Source organism: Myotis yumanensis, unplaced genomic scaffold (genome assembly GCF_028538775.1).
Source record: "Myotis yumanensis isolate MYYU_CA2020_CCGP unplaced genomic scaffold, mMyoYum1.0.hap1 SCAF_23, whole genome shotgun sequence".
Classification (NCBI taxonomy): domain Eukaryota; kingdom Metazoa; phylum Chordata; class Mammalia; order Chiroptera; family Vespertilionidae; genus Myotis; species Myotis yumanensis.
This window is the reverse complement of record NW_027223774.1, coordinates 9,462,223-9,488,987: the sequence shown is the minus strand read 5'-3', so window position 1 is coordinate 9,488,987 and position 26,765 is coordinate 9,462,223. Positions and strand designations below refer to the sequence as shown.

The window sequence follows — 26,765 nt, the reverse complement described above, 5'->3', positions numbered from 1 at the left end:
TATTTTAAGTTTGGTAATCATTTCACGATGCGTATGTTTATCAAATCATCACGTTGTACACTTTATATAATTACATTTGTCAGTTATTCCCCTTGAGGAGGGGAAGCCCAGCATTAAAAATCAACATACTGCCAATATGAATTGGTTTTTTTAATAAGAAAATAAATTGCATTTCAAGCCTTAAAAAAAAAAAAGATAGCAGGTTAGATGTCTCAGAAGAGAGAAAGGGTGCAGTATTCTAAGAGGGGCTGGTTTCCCAGGGCTTGGGTGGATGTCGTGATGGTAGGAACATCCCTAGTTTACGTTGAAAATCTGTGAGGACTTAGGATTTGACAGGATCGGGGAGCCTGTGGGGTGTCAGGGGAGACTTCAGAGGCTGCTAAGCATGCAGCTCAAGCTGAGAGAGATCGGGTGCTGCAAACCTGAATCCAAATGCCAAGGTCCCAGGCTCAACCCTGGCTCCTCTGGGGCCTCCTCCTCTAGGGGCCCCACTGCAGAGGCAGGAAGTACTGCCTGAGGCTCAGCTTCCGCTCTGGGTGTTTGGCACTGCCCAGCCACCTCTCTCACTCCCACGGACCTTCCCCGTTGGGGCCTGCAACACTTTCACTTCCCTCAGGTGCCCAGCCTCTGCCCCAGCACAGGGGTGCACCTGGTCTACCCTTGTTGCCAAAACAGGATGCAGACTCTGAGAAAGGGGCCGTGACAGAAGGGGGGAGAGTGCTCGATAGAGAAAGGACAGGCGTGCAGAGAGAAGGTGCCAGAAATCCAGAGAGGGAGAGGATAGAGACTCCGAGGTTGGGGGAGACAGAAACCCAGAGTGAGGGGGACAGACATTCAGAGGAAGACAAAAGTCTCAGAGAGAACCCCGCCAGCGGGGTGATTGAGCATCTACCCATGAACTAGGACAGTGGTCGGCAAACTCATTAGTCAACAGAGCCAAATATCAACAGTACTTCTTCAAAATAGACTCGCCCAAGCCGAAAACCGACTTCTGCACATGGGCCACGAAGTTTCAATCGCACTGTACGTGCGCCCGCACGTGGTATTTTGTGGAAGAGCCGCACTCAAGGGGCCAAAGAGCCGCATGTGGCACGCGAGCCACAGTTTGCCGACCACGGAACTCGGAGATCACAGTTTGATTCCTGGTCAGGGCTCCATCCCCAGTGGGGGCCGATGGGGCCGATGGGTGATTCTCTCTCATCATTGATATTTCTATCTCTCCCTCTCTGAAATCAATAAAAATATTTTTTTTAACTCAGAGAGAAACACACACACACACCAGAAAAAGGGAGGGGGAGGGGATATACAAAATAAAAAGACTCAGAGAGAAGGAAACAGACCCAGAGAGGGAAGGACACGCAACAAAAGGCTGGGAAGTGGGGACAGAGACAGATGCAGAGATGGCAGAGCTCAGCAGGCAATGAGGTCAGAGTGTCTGTGAGGTCGGCTGCTGTCCGGGGCCAGCCTGGGGTCCTGGTGCCCAGAGTAAGTGGTTACAAGAGGATCAGGAGTCCCTGTGGGTCCCCCAGCCTGCGCCATGGACACCTGGGAGGAAGGGCCTAGCGTGTCCTTGGTGTCCACAAATTCCAAGGCCCCTCAGGTACTGGTGTGTGTGTGGGTCCCGGTGGGGCGGGTGAGGGAGCCAAGGACGGAGACAGAATAAAACCACTTTGTGTGTAGAGGGAGGGTGTGAGGCTCCACCCCTGGCACTTCCTCTTTCTCTGTGTTCTTCCTTTCTGTCTGTCTCAGCCTCTCCTCCTCGTTCAAGGCTTCTGTCTCCCCGTCTCCCCACTGCCAACTCCTCTTCTGGTCACTCACCCCTCCAGGCCACGATGTCGGCCCAGGACAGCTGCCTCAGCCTCATCAAGTACCTCCTCTTCGTCTTCAACCTCTTCTTTTTCGTAAGTTGTCTCATAGCTATCCAGCCTGGGCCCCGGGCCCCGCCGTCGCCGCCCCACCCCACCCCACCTCGTATCCCCACTTGCCCACCACCACCTTCTCCTCTCCTCTCTGAAGGTCCTAGGCAGCCTGATTTTCTGCTTCGGGATCTGGATACTCGTGGACAAGACCAGCTTCGTGTCATTTGTGGGTGAGGGGGCCAGGGCGGTCGGGGCGGGCCTTCCTGGAACAGCCTGGACCCGACCTTCCAGCAAGTGGCCTCCTGGGGCCTCCCTTGCCCCAGAGAGCCCCTCGGTGCCCATTCTGCAGGCAGGTCCCAGGCCCTGCAAAGCTGGCCACTGCTATGCCACTCCAAGCCTCAGTGTGTTCCTCTGACAGACAGTTGTGCGGACAGACCACTCAGAACAATAATAGTCATTTCTTAGGCACTTCCTATGGGTCAGACCTTGTGCAAACGCCCATCAGATCCTCCCCACAAACCTTTCCTGAGGTTCAGAGCGGGGGGAGTCACGTACTGGATGTCACACAGCAAGGAAGTAACACAGATATAACACTAATAATAATAATAGGAAAATAATAATGGGGTAATAGCCAAACTCCTCATGGTTCCTAGTTCATGCGTTTGCCCTGGGTTGAGGACTGGATTGAACACGTAGCTCCCAGGTCCCTCAAAGCAACCCCAGGAAATAGATAGCATTACCCCCTAGGCCTCAGGGAGGTTAAAGTGACTCATCCGATGTTGGCAGAACAAGTGATGGGGCTGAAACCTCGGGGAGTGGGAAGGAGCTGGAGGAGGAGAGAGACTGAGAGCGAGAAGGAGAGGCTGAGAGCTGAAGGGAGGAAGGAGGACAGAGGCTCAGAGAGAGAAGAGAATCCCAGAGGAGAGGGACAGAGGCCCAGGAGCCGAGAAAGAAGCCCCCAGGACACTGCTCCCTCCGGCGTGGGCGTGGGTGGGGATGGGGCTGGGGGCTGCCTGGCGCTGTGCACATCAGACTCAGTGTGGCTGCCTCTCCTCCCCTAGGCTTGTCCTTCATGCCCCTGCAGATCTGGTCCAAGGCGCTGGCCATCTCAGGGGTCCTCACCATGGGCCTGGCCCTGCTGGGCTGCGTGGGGGCCCTGAAGGAGCTGCGCTGCCTCCTAGGCCTGGTGAGTGCCCGCCCGGCCGCTCTCCATCCCTAGGACCACTCCCCCCTCCCCTGGGCAGGGGCTCAGCCTGACCTCTCCACTCTGCCCCCCAGTATTTTGGGATGCTGCTGCTCCTGTTTGTCACCCAGATCACCCTGGGGATCCTCATCTCCACTCAGAAGATCCGGGTAAGCTTTCCTGCTCCCCACCAACCCCCCACCCACACACACACACCCCCTTCCGCAGCTAGTGGGTGGACTTGGAGGGGGTGGGGTGGAAAAAGACGTAAACAAAGGCAGACAGGGACCGACAGAAAAATAACAGAGAAGCAGAAGAGAGAAACAGCCGCGAGGACAGAACAAATACAGAGACTGAGAGCGAGAGACACAGAGAGGTAGGGACAAGGAGAGGCAGAGACCCGCACGGAGGGAAGAAGAGAGACCGAGATCCAGAGGGAAGCAGGAGAGAGCGACACGCAGAGAAACGGGCTCTGAGGAGGAAACAGAGACCTAAGGAGAAATGGTGGGAAATGATGAGAGAGCCAGAAAGACGGTAGAAACGGGCAGAGAACGATTTTGAGGAAGAGACACAGGTAACAACCATTCAGGGAGGAACCGATGCTCAGGGACCCCTGGGGTCGGCGCAGATGGGGGTTGGGGCGGGGGGGGGGGGGGGGGGAGGCAGGTGGGCGTCCAGCCTCACTCTCGGCCTCTCAGCTGGAGCGGAAGGTGAAGGACCTCGTGCAGGAGACGATCCAAAACTACCGCTCGGACCCGGAGAAGTCCGCGGCGGAGGAGAGCTGGGACTACGTGCAGTTCCAGGTGCGTGAGGCCCCCTCCGGGAGGAGCAGCCGCCCTCTAGCTCCGCCCCGAATGTACCCCCACCTGCGCACCCCACTCCCGCCGCGCCCGCTGGGGCCCCGCCCTCCGATGATCCCATAACTGGCCCCATTATGGCCCAGTTCCCCAGCTCCCTCCAGACCCTGGAAAGGCCCCGCCCTCTGCCTCGACAGGACCGGCCCTCACCCCCAAGGCCCTAGCATGACCCCAATTCCTGCCCCTAGCGACTCTGGGTCCCACGGGACCCGGCCCACGTGCGACTCTGTTCTCTGGTCACTCTTGTGGCCCCGCCTCCCCATCCACCTGCTCCCTAACTAAGGCTGAATGCACTGCCCACCCAATTTGCGGTCCACAGCGTGATGTTGCAGCTTCTCCCCTTGACCCACGTCGCCCCGTGATTCGTCTCTCCCAACCCCATGTTCCCCTGGTGTCCCTTGACCCTGTCGTGACCCCAGCCCAGCCCACAGCCCCCACCCTGCACCCACTACTCGGCCCCCTGCTCCCACCTTGACCTCATATCATGACCCGGTCCCCTGATCCCCCAAACCAGTGGTCGGCAAACTCATTAGTCCACAGAGCCAAATATCAACAGTACAACGATTGACATTTCTTTTGAGAGCCAAATTTTCTTAACTTAAACTATATAGGTAGGTACATTGTTATTAACTTCGTTAGGGTGCTCCTAAGCTGGCCTTTGCTAAAAACGTCCTCAATCTGATTGAGGTACGTTCGCTGAGGTCGACCCCTTCCAACCCTCCCATCCACACTCGTCTTGTATACTCGTTTCGTCTATTTCCTTTCCGAAAACCGACGTCTGCGCATGGGCCACGAAGTTTCCATCGAACTGTACGTGCGCGCCCGCACGTGGTGTTTTGTGGAAGAGCCACACTCAAGGGGCCGAAGAGTCGCATGTGGCTCGCGAGCCACGGTTTGCCGACCACGGGCCCCCCAACCATCTCGCCTCCCTCCCGCCCGGGCCCCTCTGACCCTGTCCCTCTCCCAGCTGCGCTGCTGCGGCTGGAACTCTCCTCAGGACTGGTTCCGCGTCCCCAGCTTGAGCAGCAACAAGTCGGAGTTCCAAGTGCCCTGCTCCTGCTCTAACTCATCGGGGACCAACCACTCGGCGATCTTGGATAGGACCTCCCTCCCCCAGTTCAGCCGCGGGGGGCCCCTGGCGCGGCCCAGACACAGCGCAGACGTGTGCGCCGTCCCTGCAAACAGCGGCACCTATCGCGAGGTGGGAAGCGGCGCGGCCTAAGGCTGGGGTAGGACGTGGGGGGGGGGGGGGGCGGGGGGAGCGGGGGGTAGGAGGTACGGTCCACCGGAGGCGGGACCTCACCCTGCGGGCGGGAGGGTGGGGCTACGAGAAATCGTGGCGGGTTCTTTTTTAAAAAAATACATTTTATTGATTATTTACAGAGAGAAAGGGAGAGGGATAGAGAGTTAGAAACATTGATCAGCTGCCTCCTGCACACCCCCCACTGGGGACGTGCCCACAACCAAGGTATATGCCCTTGACCGGAATCGAACCCGGGACCCTTCAGTCCGCAGGCCGACGCTCTATCCACTGAGCCAAACCAGTTAGGGCAGTGGCGGGTGCTTGGGGAAGGTGGGGCCTAAAGAGAAGGAGGAGGACCTGGAGCGCCGATGCCTGGGGAGGTTTGTTTTGAGCGAAGAGATGAGAGAAGCCTGGTTAACTGGGGTACAGGGGCGTGAGAGCGAACCCCAGAAAAAGCCCTGCCTTTCGCCTTTCTCTCCACTCGCAGGGCTGCGCGCGGAGCCTGCAGAAGTGGTTGCACAACAACCTCATCTCCGTGGTGGGCATCTGCCTGGGCGTCGGTCTACTCGAGGTAATCGGGTCCCAGCCTCACTCGCGATTGGCTGCACAGCCCTTAGGTAGCCCCGCCCCAAATTGCACGCAGCCCATTCAGGCTTCTCGGCCGCTCCGCCCGGGACGAGATCTAGCCTCGGCGAGCTGATGGCTTGCACGCCCGGACATAGTCCCGCCCCCGCTCTCCATCGCGAGCCTCCCATTGGCCTTGCTCGGCAAACCAGCCCCTTGCTATTGGCCGCAATGCCCCTCCCCTTTCCCCGGCAGGTGAGTGTGGCGGGGCTGAGCCTGCTCCTGCCACGCAGAGCAACCCGCCGGGAACCCCAGCCGCCGGGGCCCGGCGCCGAGGGTTCGAGCCCAGGGCCGGGCCTGAGCGCTGATGGCGGCAACGGGCGAGGCGGTGCGCTGAGCAGCGGCGGGCGTAGCGGCAGTCTGTGGGGTGGCTGGGGCATGGCGGATGCTTGCCCCAACTGGGGGGACAAGGCCCCGCAGGGCAAGCTGCCCATGGCCCTGGGGCCCTGGCCGCTTTGGGATCAAGACGAGGAACAGCCTGAGACCGGGAGCGCGGGCGCGGAGGCGGAGGCAGAGGGGAAGACAGATGAGCCTCCAGAATAAAGGGCTTGCTCCAGATCGCACTACTTTTCCAGACTCTAGACCTGCGTTAGACGCAGCTGGTTCCTCCTACCCCGACCTATTCCCACTTCCCGGCCGGTCAGCATCTTTGGTGACCTACCCATGACCTCCTGCCCTTTTACCCTTAGCTCCACCTTCCCCCCCTCTTCTTCTCTTCCCCTAAACGCCCTTCCTGGACCCCATCTTTCACAACCAGGCCCAGTTCTCCCTCCAGCCCCGCCCTACCCAACTCTAGGTCTCATTTCCTTCTCTGGACCCACCACCTGACTTTCCTCCCTTAGGACCCCCACCACCCCGTCTTCCTCTCATCGCCACCCCCCTCGACCTCTCTGATAGCGTCTCCTTTCTCTATAGCTCAGCTTCATGACGCTCTCCATATTCCTGTGCAGAAACCTGGACCAAGTCTACGACAGGCTCGCCCGGTACCGATAGGCCCCGCCCCCCCTAAAGTCCCGCCCCTGCCCCTTCGAGTACCCTGGGATCTTACCTCCCTGTGGCCTGTAAATATTTGTTTAAACCCCAGTTCTCCCCAGGCACTGAGCCCTCTGCCTCCTCATTCCCCCGGGGACCCAGGTGTCGGCCGGGGCCCCCTGCTGTCACCTCTCTCGTGGGACTTGGGGCTTCCCACCACCAACTTCCTGTCCCCAAAGATACCTCATTTCAATGACTCATGTCAGTCTACCACCGCCCACAAGATTATTTCTCACTCAAACTTCAAATAAATCCCCTACGTTTTGGTAAAATAGCTTTATCCTCTGTCAAAACACAAACCAACACAGTTTGGGGCGGGAGGGATGGTGTTGAACAATTCAGGCCAGCCCTGGCTCGGGTAGAAGAGGGGAGACATTAAAAAGCTACCCCCCCCCCACACACACACACACACACTGCTTGCCCAGCTGAGAAAAAAGTCACGACCCTAACACCCACTTATAAATATCTGTTATATTAAAAAAAAAATTTTCCAGGGCCCACCTGGCCCTGCACAGAAAGGGTTAACCTTCAGTATTTGATGTCGGGGTCACAGGGCGGGGGTGGTAAGGGGAGACAGATTGGGAAAAGGGGGGGGTGAAAAACAAAGAGAGGACAAGCCAATGTGTAAGTAGGGCTCTCCCAAACATCCAGACGGAGCGGGGTGAGGGCCCCTGGTAGAGACAGAGGCCAGGGCTGTGCCCTCAGGGTACCCGGTCCCCAGTCCCTGGTGCTCTGGTCCTTCCACACCCATGAGGTCCCAACATCAGGATCCATCCCTTCCCCTCGGTCGCAGCCCGGCTTGCAAGGTCCCCTCCGACAGGAGCAGCCCCCTCTCCAAATAAGAGGCCTCAGGCAAGCTGGAGGTCCATTCTGGGGGGAGCCACTTTCGGGGTCCCCCTTCAGTCCCTGACCAGGCGATAGATGTGGTGCTGGGCGCCCCGCTCACTGGTGGAGACTTCGAAGACGTAGGCGGTGCAGAGCAGCAGCTCCTGGGTGTCTCGGTTCGTCACCACCTGCCAAGGGGCCAGAGAAGGGGTTTGTGCTTAGAAGGGACCCCTGTGCCCACCCTCAGTCATCACGGGGCCCCCAGGAAAAGGTTCCCACCACGTCACAGGTCCCAGGCAGAGGGGATGCTCAACATGCCCGCGAAGGGCCTCGCATCAGATGGTATATCACGTGTTACCGGGTCAAGGTAACACGTCACATCCCCAGGTGAAAGGTCCCCCGCCCAGCACATTCCTCAAGGTCAAAGGGATCCCACCCAATCATGTTTCCTGGACTAAGGTTAGGTTCCCTGTACAGAAGGTCCCCTCAGCTAAGGACCCACCATGACTCCTCCAGGTCAGTTCCCCAGGGAAGGGGGGTCCCTCATGAGAATGCTGTGGAGTCCCCACCCCATCAGTCCCCTGGGTTATGGGATCCCCTAAGCCAGTGGTCGGCAAACTCATTAGTCAACAGAGCCAAATATCAACAGTACAACGATTGAAATTTCTTTTGAAAGCCAAATTTTTAAAACTTAAACTATATAGGTAGGTACATTGTTATTAACTTAATTAGGGTACTCCTAAGGCTTAGGAAGAGCCACACTCAAGGGGCCAAAGAGCCGCATGTGGCTCACGAGCCGCAGTTTGCCGACCATGGCCCTAAGCCACGGTTCAACTGCAGGGTCCCCAATGTGTCAGTCCCCCAGGTGGGAGGGTCTGGGGCTGTGGGGCTGTGGTGGGCCCGCCCTCCACACCCGGGCCCCCGCGGCCCAGCCTCAGTGCATCACCTGGAGCAGCGGTTCTCAACCTGTGGGTCTCGACCCCTTTGGCGGTCGAACGACCCTTTCACAGGGGTCGCCTAAGACCATCCTGCATATCAGATATTTACATGATGATTCATCACAGTAGCAACATGACAGTTATGCAGTAGCAACGAAAAGAATTTTACGGTTGGGTCACAACATGAGGAACTGTATTGAAAGGGCCAGAAGGTTGAGAACCACTGACCTGGAGGATGGTGAAGTTCTCCAGGACGCTGTTCATCATGTAGCGCTCGGGCAGCTGCCGCAGCTTGTGCAAGAAATTCACCAGGTACTCGCACATGGGCGAGCGCAGCAGGCGGTACACGAACCTCCCGTCCTCCAGCTGGGCGCGCTCCGTCTGAACCAGGTGCAGAGGAGTGGGGAGGACGGTGACTGAGACACACAGGGGTCACCCCAGGAGCCCAGCCACCCCACCCCCCACTGCCATCTTCCCTCCCCACTGCCCCATCTGCAGTGACCGGAGACAGGCCTGAACCCTCAGGTGTCCAACTCAGGATCACTGAGCCTGCAAACCAGAGACACCCCCAGCCCCTCAAAGCCGTGCTCTGAACCCTCCATGACCTCTGAACTCCTCTGATCCCAGGTACCCTCAAGCCCTCCAGGCCCCTCAATGAGATCCCCAAACTCTATAACCTTTGAAATTGAGACCCAGCAAGTCCTCAGCAACCCAACTGTGACCACTGAGCCTCCTGGTCCTGTGAACTCTTCCACATTCCCAGGAATCTTTTGCATCTCTGTCCCACACATTACCTTTGAACCCTCAAAGCGACCCTTACATGTGACTTTAGAACGCCACATTAGCTCTATGCCTGTGCATTAAACCCCCAGAGAGGCTGGGCCACCCCCACCCCACCATGAAGACTACCCCAATGCCTGAGCTGTCGTGGCTCCTGGTCCATTTCTTTACCCTGCACCCCCAGAGTGCCAGGTGCCTGGGTGCCCCCCCGCCCAGAGCTCCACCCCTCCAGCCTCACCTCCACTTTCTCCACCACCTGCTTGCCAAAGGAGCAGACTTTGGAGGAGCAGGTGAGGGTCATGTGCTCCAGGCTCTCGTACTGGCTGCTCACACCATAGAAGCCACCACTGCTGCCAGCGGCCCCCACCTCCTCACCACTCGGGCCCCAGTTCAGGTCCGCCTGGGGGATGGGGAGACACAGGTTAAGTTGGGGGAGACATCCCTTATAGACGTCCCTTATAAATGGTGGAGACTCGGCCCGGCTGGTGTAGCTCAGTGGTTGTGTATTGACTTATGAACCAAGAGGCCACAGTTCCATTCCCGGTCAGGGCACATGTCCGGGTTGTGGGCTTGATCCCCAGTGTGGGGCAGGCAGGAGGCAGCCGATCAATGATTCTCTCTCATCATTGATGTTTCTTTTGTTCTTTTCTCTTTTTCTTTTTATTAATTTCAGAGCAGAAGGGAGAGGGAGAGAGCAATAGAAACATCAATGATCATTGATCGGTCACCTCCTGCACGCCCCACAGTGGAGACCGAGCCAACAACCCGGGCATGTGCCCTTGACCGGAATCGAACCTGGGACCCTTTAGTCCGCAGGCCGACGCTCTAGCCACTGAGCCAAACCAGATAGGGCTCATCACTGATGTTTCTATCTCTCTCTCCCTTCCTATCTGAAATCAATAAAAAAGAATTTTTTTTAAATAAATAAACGGTGGAAACTCTTATAAAATAGGAACTCTGTTAGAAGGAGCCCATGGCCTGGTTTCTCCCATTTGCCCCGTAGCTGCCCACCTCACTTTCTTTTTTTTTTTTTTTAATATTTTTTTTATTGATTTTTTACAGAGAGGAAGGGAGAGGGATAGACAGTTAGAAACATCGATGAGAGAGAGACATCATCGACCAGCTGCCTCCTGCACATCTCCTACTGGGGGTGTGCCCGCAACCAATGTACATGCCCTTGACCGGAATCGAACCCGGGACCCTTCAGTCCGCAGGCCGACGCTCTATCCACTGAGCCAAACCGGTTTCGGCTCCCACCTCACTTTCTCCGTGTGCCGGCTTCAGGAGTCTGAGTCCCCAGAATGATCCTGGCCCTCTCTGCCCAGTGAGCCACCTCCCCCCCCCCCCCCCAGGAGCCCTGCTATTCAACAGTTTTGCTTCTGAAGCCCCCAACTCAAGAGTTCAGCCTCTTCCAAGGTCCTGGTTACTAAGGAGGGAGTTACTGCCTAGCAACCGGAGGCTCTACCTCAGAGCCCTTAGCAACCCTGGTTGCTAAGACAAGGGGCTACTTCCTAGCAACGGAGCCTGGCTCCTCTTCAGAACACCCTCTGGGGCCCTTTCAGCTGATTCTCAGAGGTCAGACCCCTCATGTCCCAGTGGCCAAGTGAGCAGACAATCATTATGCCAGGTGGGGGTCCGAGACCTCATAGCACCTTTGGCCGGAGCCCCTTGGTCACCCTACCTTCCTGGGAGGCAGACCTCTTCCTCTCCCTAACTTGAGTTACCAGCTTGACCAGGTCCTTCGAGGCCTGACTCCATCCATCCCCCCAGCACCTGGGGCTTGTGAAGCCAGACAAATACTGAAGGCGTCTCCATCCCTTCAGATGCAGGGCTCCTATGGGCCGCTCTCTACCCCTGGCACCTGGTGCGGCCCGTCTTAAGCCCTAGCAATGCCTACAGCCTCAGAAACACATCCCCAGAGCCATCTCGGGGCTCCACTTCACACGCTAGAACCCTTGGTAACCGCAGAAGCTACGGGTCCAGCAAGGCCAGCAAACTTCAGGCCCTCTGCACGCTTCCTTCTCAGAGACTAGATCCCTCCACTGCCCTGGTTACCACAAGAGGTAACACCCCACCCCAAGCATTCACCTATATTGAACCCCTATAGCATCAGCCACTGTACTGGACACCAAACCAAATAGGCCTAAGAAAGACCCAAATGGACCCACAATTATTTATATGGAACCTGGCATAGGGCTTTGTATATAGTAAGTGCTCAATAAATGATTGTTCAGTAAATACGGGGCCTTACAAAGCCATCCCCCAGCTCCTTCAGTGGTACCCTCAAGGCCAGACATTCTCTAACAACAGGGTCTGGTGGAAAGTAGCATCCCCTCTTAGAGGCCAAAATTCGCCAAAACTTCATTTGCTAAGGGGAGGAGGACATTCCCTAGCAACAAGGCTATAGTGTGGGCAGGTGGGATGTAGGGAAATCTGAAACAACACAACCCAATCCCAAGGGCTGTATCAGTCACATGACTTGGTGTGGCAACGTCTAGTGGGATCTGGGGGGGGTGCGGGGAGGGGTTCCAAGTCCTATTTCTACGCCTGCATGGGTCCCATGCATCCCGCCCTGGGGACCAAGCTCCCTGGAGCTCCTGTTGCAAAGGGAGCTGATACTCAGCCATGAGGAGCGGCAAGGCCCAGGCTGACCTGGTAGAGCCAGAGACCTGAGCTGGGCGGCCATGGGGCTTATGAGCACTTTGGTTTTGGGGGCAGAACTCACCCAGAACTTGACCAAGAAGAAGGCGTGAGGGGGCCCACGATCGTACAGCTCCCGCAGACCCCCCTTTTTCTCAGGGAATTTGTCATAGATCTGCCGAACGTCCACGCTCTCGAGCGGGGGAGCTCCGGGGCTCGGGCAGTGCTGGCTGATGTGTACGAACAGGTGCCTCTGGTACTGGGGAGAAAGAGCCATCGGTGAGGAGTGGGAGATGGGCTGGACCCCCGGCCCGCACTGCCGAAGCCAATGTCACACCCCTGTCGCCACCCCCAGAGCTCCTGCTAGCGGTTCCGCCCTGTCCACCCAGACCCTGGGCCCAACTCCCAGGCTTGTCTCTACTCTCTTCAGCCCCTTCATTCCCATAGTACCTCAGTCCCCAAGCCCTGTCCCTACTGCCCGACTCTCCGCCCTGTCCCGTACTCTCCATCCTCATAGGCCTGTCCTCTCCCACTGTCAGCCCAGCCTCCTGCCTGGCCTCCCAGCCTCCCATCTCTCCTCCCCAGTTCATCAGTCATATGGCTCCAGAGCTGACCCTTGACCTCCCCTGCTCATAATTTTCCCATGGCTCCCCAGCACCCCCAGCACAAAGACCATACCCCTCAACCGGGCCATGTTTTGAATAGTTGTTCATAAAGGTTCCATCAATGGATGGAAGGGTGGATGGGAATCCACATAGCCCACATTAAGACTGTCTCTCTGTTCCCATTCTTATCACTTCTTGTCCATAACCTGAAATCTTCCCCATTTTTTCTTCTGACACAAATCCTCCTCCATCTTTCCAGGTCATCCAAATCTGCCTCTTTCTGGAAGCCTCCACTGATCACATGCAGATGGGCTCTCTCTACCACCTCCAGGTGCCCCATCACCAGGACAAAGTCTGGGTCCCTGAGCTTGGCAATGCCAGCTCCTCCAGAACCAGCTCCTGCCCAAATAGCCACAGCCTCCCCAGCTTCCCACCATATTCATTATTTTGTTTCTCTGAAAGCCTCAATGTTGTTTCTACCTCTGTACCTGAAGCACCCAGTTCTGCACATGGCAAACTCCTACGTAACCCTCAAAGCCCAACTCACATGTTGTCATCTCAGGGAAGCAAGCCTTCACTGACTCTCCAGGCAGAATGACTCCTCTGTACACCCACAAAAGCTTGTGCTTCCCCCATCCCAGCACATACTCAGACATCGATTGAGAATCTGTTGTGTAGAGATACTACTCTGGGTCCCAGGGCAACCAGGTAAAGTCCCTGACCTCATGGAGCTCACAGTCTACTGGCAGAGACAGAACAAATTTCAAATCATCTTATGGATAATACAAATTTTGGAGAGTCATGCACACTATGAGAAAAGTCCTAATAAAGCATAGTAAGGGAGTGGCGAGTGATGACAGCTAGTATATCCAATAGGGTGGTTTGGGAAAACCAACCTGAGAAGATAATCAAGCCAGAACCCTAACTGCCTTTCCTTCGACCTCCCATGGATCAGGGTCACATTCCTACTGAGGTCTCATTGGCCAGGACTGTGTCACATGGCCACCTCTAGCTGCAAGGGAGGCTGGGAAAGTGAGTATTTAGGCTCATGTCCCCCCTGAATGAATGGAGGGACAGAATGGGGATATCTGGGAAAGCACATTCCAGGCAGCAGGAACAGCAGACGCAAAGGCCCTGAAGCAGGAGTGGGCTGGCGTGTTTGAGAAAGGGCATGGAGGCCAGTGTGGGCAGAGCTGAGCAAACAAGGGTGAGAGTGCAGGAGGTAAGGGCAGAGCAGGACTGAGGGTCAGATGGTTCATAACTTTGTGGGCAACTGAAAGGACTTCCGCCGTTGCTCCAAGTGAGACGGGAGGGTTTTAACCCGATTTGACTTGGGTTTTACCAAAACTACTGTATACAATAATTGGTGTTTATGTGGCTGTGATAGAGACAATGGGTTCACAAACGCTAGGGCAGTGATGGCGAACCTTTTGAGCTCGGCGTGTCAGCATTTTGAAAAACCCTAACTTAACTCTGGTGCCGTGTCGCATATAGAAATTTTTTGGTATTTGTAGTAAAACAAAGACTTGTATTTTTGATACTTATTTTATAGATTTAAATGCCATTTAACAAAGAAAAATCAACCAAAAAAAATGAGTTCGCGTGTCATAGGTTCGCCATCACCGCACTAGTGCCTTTTCACAGCTAAACTACATTTCCCAGACTCCTCTGCAGTTACATGTGATCACATGACTAAGTTCCGACCAATGGGATGTGAGCAGACCTGCTCGTTGCCACTTCCAAGCCAGACCCATACAGCCTCCTCACTCTTTCCCTTCCACCATCTGCCAGCCAGATGCAGAGAATCCAGTAGCAAATTCTGAAGCCCTAGAAAATGGCAGCGCCACAAAATGGAAAAAGCCTGGATTCCCCGAATCACCGGGTGGAAGGCTGCTGTTGAACACCGACGCTGAAATGTTACATGAGTGAGAAACTTCTATGATGTCTCTGGGTGTTGCCCAGGCGAATGTGGCATCTGTCTCCTTCCTGGCCCAGGAAAAGCTCAAGACTAGAAACAAGATCTGCTTCCCCAAGTTCCCAGAATCCACCACAAAGCCTGGTGCACACTAGACAATCAGAAACGTTCGATGAATGAATAAATGATGTCTTAGAGTTTCTCTGACCTTCCCAACCCACAACCTCATGACCTTCCTGTTCCTTTATGCTAAGAGTTGTCAAAATGTGGTCCCAGCAGCATCAACATCACCTGGGAGCTTGTTAAAAACTCAAATTCTCGCCCAGCTGGCATGGCTCAGTGGTTGAGAGTCGACCTATGAACCAGGAAATCGCAGTTCGATTCCCGGTCAGGGCACATGCCTGGGTTGTGGGCTGGATCCCCAACGTGATTCTCTCTCATCATTGACATTTCCATCTCTCTCTCCTTCTCCCTTCCTCTCAATAAAAAAGTATTTTTTTAAAAAATTCAAATTCTCAGGCCCCACACTAAACCTACTGAATTAGATATTCTGAGGGTGACACTCAGCAATCTGTGTGTGTGTTGTTTTTTTTGTCTTATTTTAAATATATATTTAAATATTTCTTTATTGATTTCAGAGAGGAAGGGAGAGGGAGAGAGAGAAACATCAATGATGAGAATCATTGATTGGCTGCCTCCTGTACTCCTCCTACTGGGGATCGATCCCACAACCCGGGCATGTGCCCTTGGCCGGAATCGAACCTGAGACCCTTCAGTCTACAGGCCAACACTCTATCCACTGAGCAAACCGGCTAGGGCAGCAATCTGTGTTTTAACAAGCCCTCCATGTCATTCTGATAGATGCTATTTTGAGAACCACTACTGTATGCTTTCCCTTCCTATAACCCTCTGCATTCCAAAACACCCCCAGCAACTATCCCAAAATTGGACTTACAGAGTCAACTGCATCCGGGGGTTCCACAAAGGCCGAGAATTCCACCAGCTGTAACCGGGCAGTGCCCAGGGCCCGAGCCTGCCAGGCTGGGGGTGACGGGGCAGGTGGGGGCAGGGCAGGGGGTGAGAGGGCTTGGGGGGGCTCGTACCCTAGAGAGAGAAGAACAAATAATAAAAATTGCTAACATTTATGGAATATATCAAGCACTGTTCTCTCTTGCCTGCCTCCACTTAGAAGCTGAAAAAGCTAAATACTCACTTTCCCAGCCTCCCTTGCAGCTAGAGGTGGCCATGTGACACAGTCCTGGCCAATGAGACGTTAGGGGAAATCTGCTCGGGGGCTTCTGGGAAGGAGTTTCTTCCTGAATGAAAAAGACAGAACTTTGGGAGGAGAAAGCTTTTGGTTCTGGTCAAGTCCTGCTTGGGACATGGTGCCTGGAGTCACAACAGTCATCTTGGGACAGGAAGAGAGAGGCCAAGGACCTAGAGAGATGCTAGTCCTGATATCGCTGAGGTGCTGAGCCAGCACATTAGCAGCCCGCCTTCAGACTTTTTGATATGTGGAATCATTAAAGCCAGCGGTTCTCAGCCTGTGGGTCTCGACCCCTTTGGGGGCGTCAAACGATCCTTTCACAGGGGTCGCCTAAGACCATCAGAAAACACATATATAATTACATATTGTTTTTGTGATGAATCACTATGCTTTAATTATGTTCAATTTGTAACAATGAAAAGACATCCTGCATATCAGATATTTACATGACGATTCACAACAGTAGCAAAATTACAGTTATGAAGTAGCAACGAAAATAATTTTATAGTTGGGGATCACTACAACATGAGGAACTGTATTTAAGGGTCGCAGCATGACGAAGGTTGAGAACCACTGATTAAAGCCTTTTTATTTCTGGCACTATTCATTTGGGTCTTGTTACTTGCAGCCAAAAGCATTCCTAATTGATGAATCTGTGGAACCTAGGTGTAATTTCTCATCAGTGTGAGGACCACATCAGCATGGACTTCTGGAAGCCATCTTTGCTGCCAAAAGGAATGGGACAGAGCCTGCCTGGGAATGAAGCCACCAGAGGAAGGCAGAACCAAGCAAGTCCTGATGCTACCATTGAAGCCCCTAGATCCAGCCATACCTGAAGCCATAACCCCTGAAATATCAGTTAACCTGACCCAGTAAACTCCATTTTGTTGTTGTCCTTGTTGTTTTTGTCATCCAGCTTCACTTGGGTTTCTGTCACTTGCAGCTGAAAGAACCTTGAGTAATACATCTCCCTATGTCCTTTAGGCTAGCAAGTGGCAGGACACAAACCCGGCGTGTGTGGCTACAGAGGCCATGCTCTTAACCACGACAAATTCTGTCACGTCCTTTCATACCTCCACACACCCTGCCTCAGAGCTGGACCTCAGTAGGAATGTGACTCTGATCCATGGGAGGTCGAAGGAAAGGCAATTAGGGTTGACAAGAGAGACGGGAGAAGAGGGAGGGTGGAGAGCAGACTCTTACCTGGGAGGTCAGTAGATGGGGGAGTCAGTGACAAGGAGAACGGTGTCTGCGAGAATGGCTTCACACTGAGGGAGAAAGGAAGCTGAGGGTGAGCAGGTGGAAGGATTCTAATCGTACCAGCTACCTTTACTGAGGCACCAGGACAAGCTGGACCCTGTGCTCGCACATGATGTGCATTTTTTTAAAAAATGTTTTACTGCCGAACTGGTTTGGCTCAGTGGATAGAGCATCGGCCTGCGGACTGAAGGGTCCCGGGTTCGATTCCGGTCAAGGGCATGTACCTTGGTTGTGGGCACATCCCTACTGGGGGGCGTGCAAGAGGCAGCTGAGCGATCTCTCTCATCGATGTTTCTAACTCTCTATCCCTCTTCCTTCTTCTCTGTATAAAATCAATAAAATATATTTAAAAAAAAAAAAGTTTTACTTTTTAGAGTGGGGAAAGGTTAGGGTTTGGGTTAGGGATCGGCTGCCTCTTATACACCGCCCCCCCCCCCCCCATTGGGGATCAAGCCTGCATCAAACCGGTGACTCAACCAATGACCCACACACACCAGCTCAGCACATTATGTGCACATTTTATTTTATGTTTTTAAGGTATTTTTATTGATTTCAGAGAGGAAGGGAGAGATAGAAACATCAATGATGAGAGAGAATCATTCATCGGCTGCCTCCTGGAGGCCCCGCAATGGGGATACAGCCCACAACCCAGGCATGTGCCCGGACCGGGAACCGAACCATGACCTCCTGGTTCATAGGTTGATGCTCAACCACTGGGCCACACTGGCTGGGCTATGTGCACATTTTATTTTATTTTTTTAAAATATATTTTATTGATTTTTTTACAGAGAGGAAGGGAGAGGGATAGAGAGTTAGAAACATCGATCAGCTGCCTCCTGCACACTCCCCACCGTGGATGTGCCCGCAACCAAGGTACATGCCCTTGACCGGAATCAAACCTGGGACCCTCCAGTCCGCAGGCTGACGCTCTATCCACTGAGCCAAACCAGTCAGGGCTATGTGCACATTTTAATCAAAGCCTCACAGCCTATGAGGTAGGTGTGATTACTGCTCTTCTCATTTGCACAGGGGTCAGCTGACCCACCCAGTCACACAGCTGTGGAGCCTGGGCTCAAACCAGATCAGCCCCAACCATGAAGCCTGGGATCTTGGTGATAGTTTGGTACCTCTCACAAAATGGCAGAAAGAGAACAGAAATGGGGTCTCTTGGGTGAGGAGACTAGGAAATCTGGAGAAAGAGGAGGAAAGGGTCAGGAGGGGGGTAGTCCCAGAAATGGGACTGGTGAGCCCAGAAGTCAGACCAAACTTTGGGGTGAGGAGGCAGCACAAAATCCAAAGCAGTGCGTCCAACAGAACTTTCTGCGATAATGAAAGTGTTCCCGCCGAAACCGGTTTGGCTCAGTGGATAGAGCACCGGTCTGCAGACTGAAAGGTCCTGGGTTCGATTTCGGTCAAGGGCATGTACCTGGGTTGCGGGCACATCCACAGTAGGAGATGTGCAGGAGGCAGCTGATCGATGTTTCTCTCTCATCGATGTTTCTGACTCTCTATCTCTCTCCCTTCCTCTGTGTAAAAAATCAAGAAAATGTATTTTAAAAAAAAAAGAAGAAAGTGTTCCCTATCTGCGCTGCCCAGCACTGTGGCTCCTGAACATGCGACATGTGACTACTGAGCAGGAATGTGGCTCAGGTGTCTGAGCGATTGAAGGTTTAATTTTATTGCATTTGCATTAACTTCAATTTCAATAATCACCCGTGGCCAGTGATGGTAGTTATCTGATAGCATAGAGACCAATAACATATGGGCATCCCAGGAGATGGTGGTGAGACTGAGAGGTCAGAGGTCAAGGAGACATGATGAGGTCAGAGGTCAGTAAGAGGTCAAGAGTCCAAAGATCAAGATCAGAAAGACACAGCCCGGCTGGTGTGGCTCAGTGGTTGAGCATCACGGTTTGATTCCCAGTCAGGGCACATGCCCGGGTTGTGGGTTCAATCCCCAGTAGGGGGCATGCAGGAGGCAGCCCATCAATGATTCTCTCTCATCACTGATGTGTCTATCTCTCTCTCTCTCTCCCTCTTCCTTCCTCTCTGAAATCAATACAAATATATATATTTTAAAAATCCCTAGTGGATAGAGCGTTTGGCCCAGTGGATAGAGTGCCTGCCTACGGACCAAAGGGTCCCGGGTTCGAGTCCAGTCAAGAGCAAGTACCTTGGTTACAGGCTCCTCCCCGGCCCGGGACCTGGTCAGGGCTCGTGCAGGAGGCAACCCATCGACGTGTTTCTCTCACGTCTTTCCCTCTCTCTTCCACTCTCTCTAGAAATCAATGGAAAAATATCCTCGGGTGAGGATTAACAAACAACAACAACAAAACAAAAAAATCAGAAAGACACAAACTCCAGGGACTTTTCCAACTTTGGCTCCCTACGGCCTTCACTTGCCATCCCAATTCTGAAGTCTAAACTCCAGTACCCAACCCCCCGACTTAATTTCTCATCATTAGGCCACTGCCCAAATATTACCTCATCCGAGGCCTTCCTGACTTCTGTCTAAAGAGAGCACATACAAAAAAATTAAAAATAAATGAATAGAGCACGGATACCCTGCTTTATTACCCACATTTATTCTTTTCTTTTAATGCTTTAGTTGTTTACATGCTTATTGTCTGTCTCCTCCCCTCTCCAAGTATATAAGCCCCATGAAGGCAGAAATTATCTCTAATTTGTTCAATGCTGTGTCCCCAATGGAAGCAGAGTAACAGGCACGTAATAGCTGCTCAGTAAACATTTGACTGACTGGCCCGTGGCCTTCTCTCAGTTCCTGAAACTCACCGCTTTCCTACCACAGGGCCTTGGCACATACTGTTTTCTCTGCCTAAAATATTCCCACCTTTATTCTTCACCCGACAAAGTCCTTCTCAGCTTTCCGCATTACCTCCTCAGAGAAACTCCCTGGAACTCTCTCCCTCACCCCAGAGCCTGCTGCAGTTCTATTTTTTCTTAATATTTTTATTGATTACAAAGAGGAAGGGAGAGGGAGAGATAAAAACATCAATGATGAGAATCACTGATCGCTGCCTCCTGCACGCCCCCTACTGGGGACTAAGCCTACAACCTAGGCATGTGCCCTGCCAGGGAATCGAACTGTGACCCTCTTGGTTCATAGATCCACGCTCAACCACTGAGCCACACCGGCCGGGCCCTGTTGCAGTTCTTCACACCACATCGCATATACTCTTCTATTGTGTGTTTATGCCCATGATTTAATTAACACTCGTCTCCTCAAGTTGACTATCAGCTCCATAAAAAGAGGAACCCTCGCGACCAGTGCAGAACACCCCCTTTCCAGATCAGCCTCCTCCCCTTCGGCTCTGGGGACTGGTTCTGACCCTTCCTATGCCCCCATCCAGCACCTCCCGACAAACTCTTCTCTCCCAGCCTGGATCCCACAGCCTGTCACTTGACTCTCTTTGGCAACACTCTCAACACTCCCGCCTCCCCGTCCTGAGGCCACATTGCCCGACCAACACCCAGCCTAGAACCATTGGCTCCTTTCTGGGCTGAAAACTACACTTCCCATGAGCCTCTGGGCCCATTTCTGTCTTTCTAGCTAGAAACATATCGTGTCACCCTCGTGGCTCTCTCATAGCTAAAACGGACACTCCAATTTACCTCTGAGGACATTTTCTTCCTTCTGATTATGAGATGGACCCCTGTTCGGGCCCAAGAACCACCTCTGTGGGATGAGAACCAGCCTTCCCATGAGCCTCTGGGGCTCCACTCAACCTTCCCTGGAGTTAGACCTATAACTGCCTTTCCCATGAGCCTCTGGGGCCCAGCCAATCTGAGCAGAAGGCCATTATTCCCAAGAATATTTTTTTAAACTGTTTTAAAAATAACTTTTATTGATTTCAGAGAGGAAGTGAAAGAGATAGAAACATCAATGATGAGAGAGAATCAATGATTGGCTGCCTCCTGCACGCCCCCTACTGGGGATCCAGCACGGGCTAGCATATGCCCTGACCGGGAATCGAACCGTGACCTCCTGGTTCATAGGTTGATGCTCAACCACTGAGCCACGCCGGCCGGGCCCCATGGACATCTCCCAGGCCTCTCACACTCATCAAGTCTCATGCTGAGCTCATTTTTTCCCAAACCCATTCCTCCCACAGGTTGCACATCTGTGGACAGTCCCACCAACCCCAGTCACCAGCCGGAGCCCAGGCGCTGTCCCTGCCTCCTCCCTCCTTCTCAGCCAGTCAGGCCCCAGGGCCACCCCTCCTCCTCCTGACTCTCCTGCCCCATCCCCCCCTCACTCTCCCATCACAGACCTAGTCTTCCTCTCAGACCATCACCGAACCCTCCTGCCTGGGACTCAAATCCAGACAGCCCGGCTCCAGAATGGATGTGCACAAGGGAGCTGGGAGCCGGGTGGGGGTGGTGAGGAAGGCCTGTGGGAGAGAGTGGAGGAGGGGGACAGGTGCTGATGCAGGACAGAAAGTACTCACTCTGGAACATTCCATGGGGTCCCAGAGCCCCCTGACCAAAACTGGAAAAGCTCAGAGGCCTGGAGAGGAGACAAAGGGGGACAGCCAGTTAGCCCCTAGTTGAAACCACCCCCCCCCAACCCTCCAGCCTTGAACCCCACTGTCCCCAACCCAGGCCACCTGAGGACCAGCGGGACCCAGTTTGGCCTGCAGGGAAGGTGCTGAGATGAGCTGGGCCGAGGACATGGTGGCCATTGTCTGGAAAGCCTTATCCTTGGAAACCTGGTCCTGGAGGAAGCGTTGAGGGTCCATGTTAACGGGGGTTCCAGTGGACACAGCAAGGGTGGGGACAGTGACAGGGTGGGCAGGGTAAGCACGGGGAGGCTCAGAGATGGGAGGTCATGGTAATGGGCTGGGGAGGGTCCAAATCCCTCTCACTACAGCCCCTATCCCTCCTGCCCCCCTCATGAATGTCTGGGGTAAGGGGGTGGGTGGGAGGATGGGCAGAGGGACTTACCACATTCAGGGCCTGCCCATGGGGGAGGGAGCCAAAGAAGGAAAGAAAACAGGATTTAGGAAGTGAGGCCTGGGCACCCCACCTTGCCTCCCTGCCAACCCCTGTAGCCCACCACCCTGAGCAGAGCAATGAGAGGAAAGCGAAATGAAGGGTGACTATGGAATGGGGGAGAGGGGGAGCGAGGGGCAGGCCTCGAAGGGGAAAGAAGTTCCCAATGCCCAGAATAAAAGACAGTCATGAGGATTTCTAGGTCATTAAAGCGCCGGAAGTGAAGGTTTCCGGATATGCAGGCAACAGGAAATGAGAATTTCGAACCCAGAGGGAATAGGCAGTGAGCGTTTCCTCGCTGAGACAGGACAGAGGGGAGCAGTGAACTCCAGAAAAGACCAGAGAGCCCTGGCCAGTGTGGCTCAGTTGGTTGAGTATCGTCCCGTGCACCAGAAGGTCGCCGGTTCAATTCTCAGTCAGGGCTCATACCCTGGGAGGCTATTGATGGATGTTTCTCTCTCTCTCAAATCAGTAAAAAAAAAAAAAAAAAGTGTTTAAGAAAGAAAGAAAAGCCCTGGCTGGTTTGGCTCAGTGGATAGAGCGTCGGCCTGCGGACTGAAGGGTCCCAGGTTCGATTCCGGTCAAGGGCATGTACCTGGGTTGCGGGCACATCCCCAGTAGGGGGTGTTCGAGAAGCAGCTAATCCATGTTTCTCTCTCATTGATGTTTCTAACTCTCTGCCTCTCTCCCTTCCTCTCTGTAAAAAATCAATAAAATATATTTTTTTAAAAAAGAAAGAAAGAAAAGACAGAAGGGAAGGTGTTTAGATCCAAAGAGAAAGGAAAGGGAGGCTTCTGGGTACAAAAAAAAGGAATAGGGCCCTAGCTGGTTTGGCTCACTGGATAGAGCACTGGCCTGCGGACTGAAAGGTCCCAGGTTCAATTCCGGTCAAGGGCATGTACCTTGGTTGCAGGCACATCCCCAGTAGGGGTTGTGTAGGAGGCAGCTTATCGATGCTTCTCTCTCATCGATGTTTCTAACTCTCTATCCCTCTCCCTTCCTCTCTGTAAAAAAAATCAATAAAATATATATATTTTTTAAAAGGAATAGGAAGTGATGGTCCCCAAATCCAAAGAAAGAGGCAGAAGAGACTCCCTACTGTAAGGAGTAGAAAATGAGGGTCTGTGGCCAAGAGGGAACCAACCGGAAATCCAGAGGATGGAGAAAAGAAAGGGGATGTGAAAAGCTCCAGAAGGACATGACGATATCTGGGCACAGGAAGAACAGGCAGGCCGCACAGGGACCGGAAATGGGAAGATGGATCAGAAGGAGACCAAGAGGAGACCTTCACAGCACAAGAGGGAAGGGTGACGAGGGCGCCAGGAAGAGCACAGGAAGGACAGGAGGGGAGAGGAGGGAGGCGGGAGGCAGCAGTCGCCGGAGGAGAGGCCGGACACCCCATTCTTCTTGCCTGCCCCAAGCGAGACCTCTGTGCCCCTCTCTCTACGGATCTTTCCCATGGTCTCCATCCACCCACTCCCTGCTGCGCCATTAACCCCCACCTTGGGTTTCTGCTCCCCCCATTCTGTTCCCCTTTCTGTGTGAATCTATGCCCATGTCTTGGTCTCTGTCCCCCACCCTGCATCTCTGTCCCTCCTCTGGATCTGTTACCCTCTCTGAGTTCTTGTCCCCTCTTTCTGGGTCCCTGTCCCCCTCTCTCTGGGCCCTCTTTCTGCCCCCCCCCCCCCCCCCCCCCCCCCAGGATGTCTGCTTTGGTCTCTACCTTGAGCTTGGACTGGATTTCCCTCGATTTCCTTCGGGCCAAGACCTGGATGTGACTAGAGACCTGGAGAGAGTGACAAAGAAGGAGATTCAGGCGAGAGTCACTTGCCCCTTGCGTCCCCTACCCCTTGCCTCCCTCCACGTGCCCCAGGAGCTGCCGGGACCCGGGAGATGACACGCAGAACATGCCGGCTGTCTCAGGAGCAGGCAAGCACAGATGCGACCATACAGGCCACTCTTCTCTCTAAGACTTCTTCCCCAGACCCAGCAAACCCAGCTCTCCTCCCCTCCCCTGTCCTTCTCTTTGGCTCCTTTAGTCTCTCTTACTCTGGTTCCAACACAACGGCTAAGAGAACTATACCAAACAGGCACAGAGTGTACTGAGCTGAGAAGACAGACGAAAGCGCCTGAACCACACCGCCCTCGAACCTGAACCTGCCCATACCAGCACGGCCCTGAGAAGACCAGCCCGTCCCACACGCCAGCCCCAGAGTCGGTCCTGAGACCTGTTTGCGAGTTCGGGTCTTCCCTGTTCTCAGCTTGATGTAACGGGCAATCAGTTCATTCCGACCTGCGGGGTCAAAGATGGAACAGAGTTAGCCCCTCAGCGGAACTTCCCAACAGAGAGGACACCAGGGAAGGAGAGAGAAGCCAGAGTTCCCAGAGGCCCCCAGCAAGCTGGTTACAACTGCAGGTTTTGGAGCCACACTGCCTGGGTTCAAATCCTAGCTCCGCCACCCAGTAGCTTTGTGGCCTCAGGCAAATCACGTAGCTTTTCTGGGCCTCAGTTTCCTCACCTGTGCAAATGGGATGCTAGCTCCTACCTGAGGCTACGAAGTGCTCATTGTGAGGCTACGAAGTGCTTTTATGTGATTTAAAGCGCCATAAATGTTGCTTGTTGTCTTTTATTAATCAACTAGAGGCCCGGTGCACGAATTCTTGCACAAGCCAATAGGCCAGGCGGGGGGGGGGGGGGCGGGGGGGCGATGCGGGAGCCATAAATGTTGCTTGTTATCTTCTATTAATCAATGAGGGCCCGGGCAAAGGAGGGGGTGACTCACCATACATCTTGCCTTCATCGGACAGGATGATTTTCCGCCGGCCGCAGGGTGGGTAGATGGCCAGGGCCTCCTGGAAGCTCTGCTCGATGTCTGGACTCCAGACACCCTCAGCGTCTGGACCCCCGTCTCCCCCAGCCCCCTCGCTGCCTCCGGTGCCCTCCTCGCTTCCTTCCTCACTTCCTGTCCAGGCGCTGCCATCGTCCAGGGGGGCCCCAGCCCGGGGTTCCCCCATCTGGGCCTGGAAGAACAGAGAGCTCAGCAAGGCTCCCCCGACCCACCCTCTCTCAGGGCTTGGGGAGCTGGGAGTCCAGACTCCGGGATCTGGGGGAGGAGGCTGGGGCTGGGACTCCTAGGTCCTGGAGAAGGGGGCTGGGTTTCTGGGGAAGCTTAGGGTGAGAAGTGTCCTCCTCTGGATTTCCAGGGGAGCCTGGGTTGGGATGAAGTCTTGAAGACCCCATAGTCATGTACAGGGCCCATGAGGGCCAGTCACGTGGGCATGGATTACTAGTTGAAAGAAGACAGGAGTCAGGGCCTAGTTGCGGGAGGAGGGTTGTGAGTGAGATCTTACTCCCACCCCAAGAACAGGTGCTAGGACGTGAGCAGCAGCTGCTGGAAAAGACGGGGCACGGGCCCTAGTAAGGCTAAAGGGAGATCCAGAGAGAGGGGGACAGAGACCCAGAGGGAGGGGCACAGAGAGCCAGAAAGAGGGGGCCAGAGACACAGAGGGTGGTGCACAGAGGCTCAGAGAGAGAGGGGGACAGAGACCCAGAGGGAAGAGGGACAGAGATTCAGGGCAGAAACTCAAGTGGAGACCAGGAAAGACCCGCAGAACCACAGAGTTGGGGGGGTCCGGGGCGCCCTGCCATCAGGAGAGCCAGAACAAAGGGCCCAGGCATCCCCTCCCCCAGTTTCCCACAACCCCCCTAAGGGGAGGGGCTGGCCAGCCAGGGCCCCTCCCCTCCCGCCCCCGGCCCCGCCCCTGCCCTCCCCATCCCCTGCGCTGCGGGCTCGGATCCAACTCTGCTACTTCCCAGTGACTTTCCGGAGGCCGGGAACAGGGGGAAACTTTTTCCAATACAGTCCGATCCCGCCTCCCCGGCGGCTCCACGTCTCCCACAGCTTTCCCAGGACCCCAGAGTCCAGGCTCCCATCCCCCTCCTGCCAGGACCCCGAGTCCCGGCCCAGGCAGACAAAGACCCCAGGCCCAGCCCAATGGCGCTGCGGCGGTCAGGACCCCCATAGGCCAGAATCCCAGCCCAGCTCTCCCCCATGCGGCCAGACAAAGGGACGGAGGAGCCGGCTAAGAAAGGTCCCCCCGAATGTCCCGCCCCAGGCCCCAAACTTCCCAAGAGACAAGACTGGAGCTCTAGAAGGCTCCGTAGCCCGCCCTCTTGCCAGCCGGGAGGCCCCTTTCTCCACGAGGAGGGCCAGGCGCCCACAGATGACACACACGGACCAGTTCGGTCCAGAAACACGCACAGGGTCCTTTCTGGCTTCCAACCCACACGGCGCAGACACGCACACCCCGCGCACACCCCGCCGAAGTTCCCTGCCCTCGCCCACGCCCAGGCCCACACTCCCACACTTAGACGCCCAGCAGACACCCCAACCCGGGCAAAAGTTCCAACCCCGCACACAGACTCGGTCCGAAGCGAAATCGAGCTCCCCCCGCTCCCCCCCCCATAACAAGAAGGCGGCATGCAATTCAGAGGGGGTCCCCCACACACCCCTAAAAGTCCTAGCACGTAACTTTCCACCCCAACTCACACACCCCAAAGCAGGATCCCCGACTCCCGCCGGCGCCTTCCTACCTCCCGGCCTGGGGCTGGGGAGCCGCGGCGGGCGGGGCGCTGCGCAGGAGAAAGTTGCCCGGGAGCTTTGTTTGGGAAAAGTGGGAGGGACCGGAGGGGGGGCGGGCCCGGACACCGGACAGCGGGAAGGG

The 26,765-nt window shown here is 54.7% G+C and overlaps 2 protein-coding genes across 4 annotated transcripts; one reads left to right on the top strand and one right to left on the bottom strand.

The window, feature by feature from the left end:
• The first annotated feature begins 1,734 nt into the window (after nucleotides 1–1,734).
• Nucleotides 1,735–7,070, top strand: CD37 (CD37 molecule). The gene is made up of 8 exons (XM_070402015.1): nucleotides 1,735–1,901; nucleotides 2,017–2,089; nucleotides 2,921–3,045; nucleotides 3,138–3,212; nucleotides 3,741–3,845; nucleotides 4,867–5,100; nucleotides 5,630–5,713; nucleotides 6,682–7,070. Exons 1-8 carry the CDS (start codon nucleotides 1,833–1,835, stop codon nucleotides 6,757–6,759), a joined length of 843 nt encoding a protein of 280 aa, XP_070258116.1. The 5' UTR covers nucleotides 1,735–1,832; the 3' UTR covers nucleotides 6,760–7,070.
• On the bottom strand, nucleotides 6,649–26,696 carry TEAD2 (TEA domain transcription factor 2). Of its 3 annotated transcripts, none has more exons than XM_070402010.1 (13): nucleotides 26,635–26,696; nucleotides 24,824–25,061; nucleotides 24,269–24,333; nucleotides 23,764–23,826; nucleotides 21,993–22,004; nucleotides 21,656–21,763; nucleotides 21,497–21,555; nucleotides 16,972–17,036; nucleotides 15,457–15,605; nucleotides 12,067–12,240; nucleotides 9,580–9,741; nucleotides 8,790–8,942; nucleotides 6,649–7,811 (listed from the first exon to the last, which is right to left on the bottom strand). In XM_070402010.1, exons 2-13 carry the CDS (start codon nucleotides 25,053–25,055, stop codon nucleotides 7,698–7,700), a joined length of 1,356 nt encoding a protein of 451 aa, XP_070258111.1. In that variant the 5' UTR covers nucleotides 25,056–25,061; nucleotides 26,635–26,696; the 3' UTR covers nucleotides 6,649–7,697. The 3 variants fall into 3 exon arrangements, with proteins under 3 accessions (XP_070258111.1, XP_070258112.1, XP_070258113.1); XM_070402011.1 differs by lacking the exon at nucleotides 26,635–26,696 and adding an exon at nucleotides 26,595–26,629; XM_070402012.1 differs by lacking the exon at nucleotides 21,993–22,004.
• Between the last annotated feature and the right edge of the window lie 69 nt (nucleotides 26,697–26,765).

Excerpts from the sequence above, each read along its gene's own strand:
- CD37 (XM_070402015.1), top strand. The coding sequence starts at position 1,833 with ATGTCGGCCCAGGACAGCTGCCTCAGCCTCATCAAGTACCTCCTCTTC. Across the intron at positions 1,902-2,016 it reads TCTTCAACCTCTTCTTTTTC|GTCCTAGGCAGCCTGATTTT; the intron begins GTAAGTTGTCTC and ends TCCTCTCTGAAG. Across the intron at positions 3,213-3,740 it reads TCTCCACTCAGAAGATCCGG|CTGGAGCGGAAGGTGAAGGA; the intron begins GTAAGCTTTCCT and ends TCGGCCTCTCAG.
- TEAD2 (XM_070402010.1), bottom strand. The coding sequence starts at position 25,055 with ATGGGGGAACCCCGGGCTGGGGCCCCCCTGGACGATGGCAGCGCCTGG. Across the intron at positions 23,827-24,268 it reads AGACCCGAACTCGCAAACAG|GTCTCTAGTCACATCCAGGT; the intron begins GTCTCAGGACCG and ends CACTCTCTCCAG. Across the intron at positions 15,606-16,971 it reads CCCATCTACTGACCTCCCAG|GGTACGAGCCCCCCCAAGCC; the intron begins GTAAGAGTCTGC and ends TTCTCTCTCTAG.